The sequence below is a fragment of the Taurulus bubalis genome (genome assembly GCF_910589615.1).
Source record: "Taurulus bubalis genome assembly, chromosome: 21".
NCBI classification, from domain to species: Eukaryota; Metazoa; Chordata; class Actinopteri; order Perciformes; family Cottidae; genus Taurulus; species Taurulus bubalis.
This window is the reverse complement of record NC_136609.1, coordinates 10,600,546-10,610,683: the sequence shown is the minus strand read 5'-3', so window position 1 is coordinate 10,610,683 and position 10,138 is coordinate 10,600,546. Positions and strand designations below refer to the sequence as shown.

The 10,138-nt window shown below is 43.2% G+C and overlaps 2 protein-coding genes across 2 annotated transcripts; both read right to left on the bottom strand.

Moving 5' to 3' along the window:
* Positions 1 to 3,500: 3,500 nt before the first annotated feature.
* On the bottom strand, positions 3,501 to 5,722 carry LOC306752906 (uncharacterized protein). The gene is made up of 6 exons (XM_079236736.1): positions 5,569 to 5,722; positions 5,087 to 5,247; positions 4,706 to 4,919; positions 4,313 to 4,416; positions 3,925 to 4,062; positions 3,501 to 3,744 (listed from the first exon to the last, which is right to left on the bottom strand). The coding sequence occupies exons 1-6, from the start codon at positions 5,674 to 5,676 to the stop codon at positions 3,654 to 3,656; spliced, it is 816 nt and encodes a 271-aa protein (XP_079092862.1). The 5' UTR covers positions 5,677 to 5,722; the 3' UTR covers positions 3,501 to 3,653.
* Positions 5,723 to 7,237: 1,515 nt separating this feature from the next.
* Positions 7,238 to 9,935, bottom strand: LOC306752907 (uncharacterized protein; the record flags this gene model as incomplete). Its single annotated transcript, XM_079236737.1, has 6 exons — positions 7,238 to 7,364; positions 7,845 to 7,982; positions 8,193 to 8,296; positions 9,020 to 9,233; positions 9,456 to 9,616; positions 9,828 to 9,935. The coding sequence occupies 6 exons, from the start codon at positions 9,933 to 9,935 to the stop codon at positions 7,274 to 7,276; spliced, it is 816 nt and encodes a 271-aa protein (XP_079092863.1). The 3' UTR covers positions 7,238 to 7,273.
* Positions 9,936 to 10,138: the final 203 nt, after the last annotated feature.

Genomic DNA, 10,138 nt, shown 5'->3' with positions numbered 1-10,138 from the left:
CAATCATGCAACTTTTTTTATTTCAAGTGATCTCCAACTCAAGAGGAGGAGTAGAAGCAGACACTTGGTTTACAAGGTTTAAGTGTGCAACTTCAGATGGTACTTACCTACAGCTGTGGTTTCCCACCTGGGGGGCGGGACCTGGTGTCCAGGGTTCAGCCAGTCAGAGGGGTTTGAGGGCCAGCCAATAGAAATACTTGACAACCACCGTGACTTCTGTGTCAGGAGAAGACACCTTCATGGCAGACATCAACCTGTCGCAGGACAACAAGAGACAGAGCGGTTTATTAGGATAATGTAAACTTGACTCTGTCCAGAGACACAGAGCAGCAAACTGTGTGTAGTAATTAAACACAATGCCATGGTAATTAAATGCAATGTCATGACTCTATTATCTATGTAAAAGTTATGGCTCAGCACTTCCCCTCTATTTATATTTTGCTTGCTGGGTTTTTCTGTCCTGTTGGTGGGGAATTAATGGTGGCTATACTATCAAAGCAGTTAAAGCCTTCAACAGTTAAGCTTAGTCGAGCAATGTGTGGCTTCTCTGATTAATGCTCAAGACTGTGACAGCATTCAAAGATGAATTATTGCAGTTTCTGAGCGTGATAAATTAATTTAGGTGCAGATTAAGAGATCAACGTTCAGTGGCGGGCAGGTGGAGGTGAGAGCTCAGAGCCAGAACCTTTTAAAAACCAAGCCCTTTTTCCGAAAATGAAAAGGTGGTCATACCCATACTAAAACTGGTCAAGCTCCTACGAGCCTTTGGGAGCCATCTAAAGGCATCCACATGAGACTGACTGCCTTTTAGACACTCAAAATGAGTCAAGTAGCACATGTTGCTAAAAAAAGAACAACAAAAAAAAGACTGGGAAGTAGCAGGTGCTTGCCCCACAGACGATTTTACATTTCATTTAGCTGACGCTTTTATCCAAAGTCACTTACAATAAGTGCATTCAACCATGAGTACAAACTCAGAACAACAAGAATCAAGAAAGTACAATTTTTTCAATAAAGTTAAACTACAAAGTGCTATCAGTAAGAGACATCTAAGTGCTACTAAAGTGCTACTACGGCGCTACCTTTCTTATTCAAGGTGTAGTCGAAAAAGCAGTGTTTTTAGTTTGCGACGGAAAATGTCGAGACTTTCTGCTCTCCTGATGTCAATGGGGAGCTCGTTCCACCATTGAGGAGCCAGGACAGCAAACAGTCGTTGTATTGGAGGATTCAGTATGTCGTAATCTATCTAGAAAGGTGTACTAATCGCGTGTAGCATCAAGCTAACGGTACGAACATTTATATTTTCCATAACTTGGGGAGCTCTCTCCGAGTCATTTTTTAGACATCTTTTTCATACTTATAGTACATATTGCTCCTGCTTATTGTTAAAAACATGAAACTCTATGATATTGTAAGGCAAGAACTTGCTGGTTAATTTGAGGTCTGGGATTCATACATGGGACTTATTACCAGTAGAACACAAGATATGAGCTCAAAAACAAGCGCGCTGGGGGTGTTGGAAGAAAAAACATATTTACTATTAATCAATTACTGTTTGACGGTTATATTAATAATCATATGTTCTGTTTATTAAGCATATACTGTGTAAAGGCTTGTGGCTTCTCATTTGACCTTCTGATAGTCATGAGACTGGGGATGTCTCTGTTTGAAGAACAGACAGTTCCTTGTTATCATATGACCATGCAAGCGAATCTAAAGACGTCATGAGAGCTTCTGTGATCGTGTCATTCATGTATTTAAGCGGTAACTCTCTGCTCCTTCATTGAGCAGTCCAGGATACGCAATTGACAAATCATGTTGTGTAATTCTGTCTCTGCTCCTCTTTGCAAAGAATAAATGTCCTGATCAATGATTTTACCACCAGGTGTCGGGTACATTTTTCTATCAAGGGGCTTGCATTTAAAAAGGGCAATTGTGGATGAGGTGGACATTAATATCTCACTTGTTTCTTGTCTCATTAGAAAGACGTTCAGCTCTTCAGGATCCCTTTGTACCAGATTCTAGAAGGTGGAGAAGGACTCCACCAGGCCGATGTATCCGCTAAGATCCTCTTTACCTCCAAACACTCATTCCTGGACACAAAAGAAGGAAAGATTTGGGAGGTCTTGGCTGAATAGTGATCCAGAAACACTCAGAAGGGACGCATGGCAGCGTGCAACTATTTAGAAGAAGAAAAGGAATCATTACATAAGGCAATTCATTTAGAAAAATAGCACATTTAATCACAAACATTTAGCATTTTTTGTGCATCTGTATTTCAGAAACTCCAGTTTGCTGTGTTGCTTCAGCCTTCAGAAGCCTGTTAAGGGTCTTCTCATCCAATCACATTTCACCTCTGTTTCTCTATGCAATCGAGAGCTTGTTTAACGACATGGAGAGGCCTGCTAGCATTATGAAACCTGCGTGAACATTAACATGCACTGTGATCCAGTTGAGCAATATCTCTAGTAATGTCAGTCCTCCAATCCATTCTGACGCTTGGCTCACTGGTTAGCATGCCCATCTCTCAATTAGAGGATTGGTGGTTCAAACCCTGGCTCTGCTATTTTTCTTCTTTTTTGTGTGTGTGGCTTTTCTGTAATTTTAACAGTAGGTGGCGGTAATGCACCTTCCACAGAGAAAGAGAGGTGATTGGATAAGATGTTGTTAAGAGGCTCCCAAACAGAGGCCTGGAGCAGAGGAGCAGATGAACAGCAGCTGTGCAATGAGAAAATAACTAATAGGGGAAAATTATTATAATGGAACCAGAGGCATCCAAGGTCCAGGAAGAAAGTTAGGGCATTTGGCTCTCAACAGATCTAAACCTGTGGTTCACAAAATATGCACTAAATGAATTACTACAAATATTTAACTTCTCTTAATCACAATCAAACTTTGCAGAGATACTGTTAGCACACTGCTATTTTATGATGATATGCATAATTAAAAAGAGGGAATACATCCTGGAATTTCTTTTATTTTCAGATTGTTTTCTTTTTTTTTCTTTACTGTGTTCTATCATCAACCAATAAACCAGTAATACATATACTGCTATATGAACCTCTTAACTACTCTCACAAGGGCTTTCTGTATATTATACATTTTGAAATTATTCTAATAGCCCTTGTGGTTGAGGAGATATTCTGTATTTATTATTGGTATGTAAAACCATTCGGAATTTGAGAAAAATGTCCCGTTACAATAACTTTCTATACAGAGCTGTGACTTCAACAGAAAGAGTCATGTAAGGACATTTATGGAGAAAAAACATATGTCAATATCTGTAAAACTGGAGTTGATTTTAATGCAGATTCACACGCTATCTTTTAATGTGTTTTACTGTGTTTTTTTTAATGTACAGCACTTTGTGACCTCTTTGTCTGTGAAATGTGCTTTATAAATACAATTATTATTATTATTATTATTATTATTATTATTATTATAACACAATTGGGGCAAAATATCTTGATATCAAAATAAACAAAACTTGTGAAAAAAGGTAGGCAGGCATCCAACTTTATTTCAAGTGATCTACAACTCAAGAGGAGTAGAAACAGACACTTTGTTGACAAGGTTTAATTGTGCAACTTCAGATGGTACGTGGGAAACCAGCTGTGGTTTCCAACCTGGGGGATGGGACCTGGTTCAGCCAGTCAGAGGGGTTTGCGGGCCAGCCAATAGAAATACTTGACAACCACCGTGACTTCTGTGTCAGGAGAAGACACCTTCATGGCAGACATCAACCTGTCGGAGGACAACAAGAGACGGTGTAATAGGATAATAACACCTTATTAAAAGACTTCCTGTTCTCCGACAAGACCAAACAGGTCGACTCTGTCTAGGAACAGAGAGCAGCAAGCTGTGTAACAATGCCATGATAATTAAATGCAATGCAATACTTTCTTATCTAGGTTAATATCTCACTTGTTTCTTGCCGCATTAGAAAGACGTTCAGCCTCTTCAGGATCCTTTTGTACCAGATTCTGGAAGGTGGAGAAGGTCTCCACCAGGCCGATGTATCCGCTCAGTGGCAAGATCCTCTTTACCGCCAGACACTCATTCCTGGACACAAAAGAAGGAAATATTTGGGAGATCTTGGCTGAATAGTGATCCAGAAACACTCTCCTCTCCCTTGACTATCTACTGAGATGCCCCAGAGCAAGACACATGACCCCCAACTGCTCAAGTTTAACCTGCTCTGTGGCAGTTAACTCCCAGACGTCAGAGTGTGTGTATGTCTGACTTAATATGAGTGTGTTTATAGCTTTGCAGGAACTACTTTAATGTAACATAAGTACAGTGGAACACTCACCACTCTTTGTCCGGGTACGAGCACAAGTCAAACATGTCTGAGTAGTTCTTCATAGAGCTTGTTCCTAGATATGGATTGCGGAAGGGAAGCACGGCAGCGTAAAACTATTTAGAAGAAGAAAAAGAATCATTACATAGGCAATGCATTTAGAAAAATAGCGCATTTAATAACAAACATGTTGCATTTTTTGTGCCTATATAGGTTATGACATGATAATTCCGTATACTGCAAGTGTATTTATTAATAACTCGCGCTGAAAGGCAATTCAATAACTGTCTTCTCTCCGATTTTCTTCTTAAAATGAATTTACTGTCTCACGTTAGAATGTATGAACATGTTATTGTCACCCTGAAAGCTCACAATAACAAAAAAGTTTTTAGGTTTGGAATGAACCTCTTCGCAGATGTCATTGAGTGTCGTGGAGACGTCCCCGTACTCCAGCTCCATGTCCATGGTGTAGCTCAGCAGGGCCAGGCAGCCTCCAGGCCTCAGCACCCTGTCAGCCTCCAGGAGGAACTTCTCACGGTCGAACCAGTGAGCCGCCGTCATGGCCGTCACCAGGTCCACCTCTCCAGACGCAAACGGCAGCTTCTCTGCTGGACACTCCCTGGGACCAGAAGAAGAAACACATAGTGGAGGTCAAGAGGTTAGGGTTAGACGCCTTAAGGGTGATTGAAACCTACGCAGATATTTAGGCATCACAAACTGTCAATGATGCTGATTACAAACATTTTTTTTGTTTTACCAAAACCCCCAACCTTCCCTCCAACTCACTTGTATGATACATTTGGAGGGTTTTCATTGGTCAGAGCCATCTCCAGCTGAGCGGGGCTGACGTCTGTTCCAACAACCTTGGTGAAGTGCGAAGCCAGTGGGATCGTCCCTTGGCCCGAACCACAGCCCACATCCAGAGCAAGATTGAACTGGTTCGGTGTCTAAAAGCAACAGAGTCACACCTTAAGTATATCTTTTGCGTCTGAATTAATAGATAACATGGGTTTGATGAGTCAACCTTCAGCAATGGGAAACAACGTTTCAGTGGATATGACTTCTCTCCTCCTCGTGCATGACAAGGTGAGTTCAGCTGATGAAAGAGAGTACCTGAATATCCTGCAGGACAGTGAAACACTCGTACATGTTTCTCAAGTGGAAACAAAAGAAAGCTAAATGCAAGAAGGATTTCTGATTTCGGTGTTCAACCTGACTGTAACCCTGCAGCCTGTGAAAGTGCTGAAAACTTAATCACACACACTCACCTTTTCATTCATGTAGCTCAGGATCCTGCTGATTAGTTCATTGGGTACGACTCTGTACTGCAGGTAGGCAGCGGCATGAGCTTTCCCCTCGAAGTCACGTACGGCCATGTTTCTGTTCAAAGTGCTCCTGTCTGTCAAAGCAGCCGACTGAAAGCCGCAACTCTGCACTGACTTGTTCTTACATGCGACAACGCCTCTCTTTAAAGAGTTGTTGAGCCCTCCTTCGTGTGTTATCCTTAACGCAAACATTGTATTTGTGTACATTAAGGTTCAAAGTGAACTTCAATATAACACTCATCCATCACTGTTTGACGGATTCAATAGTGTTCAGTCTGGAAGGTTATATCTACTAATGTCAATAGTCATATTCATCATTCGATAGTTGTGTCATTAAAATATCAAATATCATTACATTAATCAATTAGCTTGTTTTAAAATGTAAAACATCCAACTTTTTTAGCGTGGCCTTGTTACTGAACTCTACAAGAACTTTCTGTACAGAGCTTTGACTTCAACATAAAGAGTCACGTAAGGACATTTAGGAAGAAAAGCCATGAAGTGCTGCGGCTATAGCCCTGGAAAAATGCCATGTTTCTTTCAAATATCTCCAAAAGAAACACTTTGATTTTCCAAATCTAGATATTTGAACATGCACTTGGTTCCAAACTGCAGCAGATGGCAGTAAATGCACAGATAGGATGCTCTGTGCTAAGGAGAGAGCTGTGAGCTTCTCAGGGCTCGAAAGTCACATGTCAGTTGTAATTTCTGACATGAAATGTGATAAATGCTCTAATTGCTCTAATTAATGAAAATGGAATTTACCCGTACAATCATTTTATTGGATAACATCAACATTATGAGGGTTTTAATGTTTGGCAGCGGAAGGTAACACAGTGTTTGTGATTCAGGGAATTTGGAGGCCATACATGTTAATTACATCTGTGCCTGGCCCCTAAACATGAGCACACAGATGTAAGTAGAGAGGAGGACACTCGGGGGACCACCAACAGTGGTGAAGAAAGAGAGGAGAGCAGAACATGTACTTTTATTGTGCAACAGAGACAAATCACTTCGTGCTGACAGAAAACCAGCTGCATCTGTGCTCCATACAACAGGACGAGGCAGTCAAACGCCAGTAGAATCAACAAGCTCTGCCCTAGTGGAGGAAGAGGAGGAGGAGGAGGAGGAGGAGGAGGAGGAGGAGGAGGAGGAGGAGGAGGAGGAGAGCATCTTCAGCGGCAGACTGATGCCCTAACGATGCACCACGGAACGCCACAGGAAATCCTTTCTTCCTGCTGCCGTGGAGACGTATGAATCATCCACCTTATCCGGAGAGATGGACAGCACCAGCCTCCATCTCAGCTCCGTTTCTTTCATCTCTCTCTTTTCCTCTCTGGATTACTGTCCGTACATAGACGGCAACCACGAGAACTCTCTGATTAATACGTGCAATTTCGTGATCACCATATACTTCAGATTTGTTAATACTTGCAGAGCTGTGACACCTCATATCAGCCTGCCGTTGATTTAAAAGCAGGTTAATTATATTATTGTGTTTTATCTAAAAACCAAACATCTTTGCATCAAAAGATACACAGCATATGCTTGTTTTAAAAGGACAGGCAACATTGTGTCACTTTTGTTGAAACCTGCAGCTGTGGTTTCCCACCTGGGGGGCGGGACCTGGCGTCCAGGGTTCAGCCAGTCAGAGGGGTTTGCGGGCCAGCCAATAGAAATACTTGACAACCACTGTGACTTCTGTGTCAGGAGAAGACACCTTCATGGCAGACATCAACCTGTCGCAGGACAAGAAGAGACAGAGCGGTTTATTAGGATAATAACACCTTAAAAGAGTCCCTGTACTCCGACAAGACCAAACAGGTCGACTCTGTTCAGAGACAGAGAGCAGCAAACCGTGTAAACACAATCTCATACTTTATTATCTATGTAAAAGTTATGGCTCAGCACTTCCCCTCTGTATATATTTTGCTTGCTGGGTTTTTCTGTCCTGTTGGTGGGGAATTAATGGTGGCTATACTATCAAAGCAGTTAAAGCCTTCAACAGTTAAGCTTAGTCAAGCAATGTTTGGCTTCTCTGATTAATGCTCAAGACTGTGACAGCATTCAAAGAAGAATTATTGCAGTTTCTGAGCGTGATAAATTAATTTAGGTGCAGATTAAGAGATCAACGTTCAGTGGCGGGCAGGTGGAGGTGAGAGCTCAGAGCCAGAAGTTAAAGATTAGACCTGTGGATGAGGTGGAGGTTAATATCTTACTTGTTTCTTGTCGCATTAGAAAGACGTTCAGCCTCTTCAGGATCCTTTTGTACCAGATTCTGGAAGGTGGAGAAGGACTCCACCAGGCCGATGTATCCGCTCAGTGGCAAGATCCTCTTCACCTCCAGACACTCATTCCTGGACACAAAAGAAGGAAAGATTTGGGAAAGATGCCCCCGAGCAATCATTTGACCCCCAACTGCTCAAGTTTAAGCTGCTCTGTGCCAGTTAACTCCCAGACGTCAGAGTGTTTGTATGTCTGACTTAAATGTAGTCTGTTTATAGCATTTACACTCATAGCTTTGCAGGGACTGCTTGAATGTAAGATAAGTACACTAGAATACTCACCACTCTTTGTCCGGGTACGAGCAGGAGTCAAACATGTCTGAGTAGATCTTCATAGAGCTTGTTCCAAGACAGCGATTTCGAAAGTTAAACAAGGCAGCGTGAAACTATTTGGAAAAATAAAGAGACTCATTAACAGCTATCCTTGCATAGGCCAATGGTGGGCAGAGTGTGCCTGGTCAACAATTCTCTTTTAGACTGTCCAGATTGGGGACCTAAGAATTGCGTCTCCGCTCTTTGCAGATGTTGTGGTTCTGTCGGGTCTGTCTGACTGTGACCTTCAGCACGCACTGGGTCTGTGAAGCGGTCAAGATGAGAGGCAGCACCTCCAAGTGTGAGGCCCCCGTTCTCTGCCGGAAAGCGGTTGATTGCGCCCTACGGGTTGGCAATGAGTCACTGCCCCAAGCGAGGGGAATTCCAGTATCTTGGGGTCTTGTTCACGAGGGTCGACTGTACCCTCAGCTATGGTCACGGGTTTTGGGTAGTCACCGAAATAATTACATTGCGGACACAAGTGGCCCAAATGAGTTTCCTTAGCATTAGGAGGAGCCCAGACATCCGGAGCCGGGTGATCGGGAAAGGGTTCGGATATTTGATCAGGATGTCCAACTCGTGAGAGACCCCGGGGTAAACCCAGAACATGCTGGAGAAATTATATATCACGTCTTCCCTTGTGTACCCCAGGGTCCCCCAGTGAGAATCCCCTGCTGCCCAGCCCCACAGAGACAGAATGGATTGAATGGATGGCTTTTGACTTGTTTACAGTCATCTGTATTTTGTAATTACAAATAACACATTCCAAGAATGACGTTTTTAGGTTTGGGATGAACCTCTTTGCAGATGTCGTTGAGTGTCGTGGAGACGTCCCCGTACTCCAGCTCCATGTCCATGGTGTAGCTCAGCAGGGCCAGGCAGCCTCCAGGCCTCAGCACCCTGTCAGCTTCCAGGAGGAACTTCTCACGGTCGAACCAGTGAGCCGCCGTCATGGCCGCCACCAGGTCCACCTCTCCAGACGCAAACGGCAGCTTCTCTGCTGGACACTCCCTGGGACCAGAAGAAGAAACACATAGTGGAGGTCAAATAGTGATGATGGCCATGTTGCAGTCTCCTGACAACTTGGTTAGGGCTTTTAAAGCAACAAGTTTGCAGTGACTCAGACTGGAAAATGTTCCTCGACCTTGCACTGAAGCAAGGACAATGATAAGGCTGCCTAATTTGCCGCCCTTTGGTTAATGACCCCCCCCCCCCAACTTCCCTCCAACTCACTTGTATGATACATTTGGAGGGTTTTCATTGGTCAGAGCCATCTCCAGCTGAGCGGGGCTGATGTCTGTTCCAACTACCTTGGTGAAGTGGGGCGCCAAAAGGATCGTACCTTGGCCCGAACCGCAGCCCACATCCAGAGCAAGATTGAACCTGTTTGGTGTCTAAAAGCAATTGAGTGACACCTTAAGTATAGTTTGCATGTCACACCTTTTGGTTATAAACCGGTTTGTTTGATTCTGAGTCGATAATTTATCCTGCAGCTCTGCAAGCACGATACTTGTCATCTCAGGTATTTAAACATGCAACATGACCCTCTTTTCTGACCATGAATAGTTTACATGATATATGAAAACTTGAACAAACACACTTAACCTTTTTCTCCATGTAGCTCATAATCCTGTGGATCATTTCACCAGGAGCCACTCTGTACTGCAGGTAAGCGGCTGCATGGCCTTTCCCCTCAAAGACGCGTACGGCCATGTTTCTGTGTAAAGTGCTCCTGGTTGTCAAAGCGGCTGACTGAAACTACGACTCTGCACTATGCGCTCGTCCTTCTCTGAACCCTGAGTTATACATTAACTCCTTGGATTAAGTGTCCTGCCCACATGGCCTGCAGTCAGCCCAGAAGCATGCATACACGCAATTGAAAGCATAATTCACGCTGTATTGCTTTGGATTAATGA

What these genes read in the sequence shown, in the direction of transcription:
- LOC306752906 (XM_079236736.1), bottom strand. Translation starts at nt 5,676, where the DNA reads ATGGCCGTACGTGACTTCGAGGGGAAAGCTCATGCCGCTGCCTACCTG. An exon ending in TGAGCTACATGAATGAAAAG is followed by an intron (nt 5,248 to 5,568) that starts GTGAGTGTGTGT and finishes TGTTGCTTTTAG; the next exon opens with ACACCGAACCAGTTCAATCT. An exon ending in TCAATGACATCTGCGAAGAG is followed by an intron (nt 4,417 to 4,705) that starts GTTCATTCCAAA and finishes TCTTCTAAATAG; the next exon opens with TTTTACGCTGCCGTGCTTCC.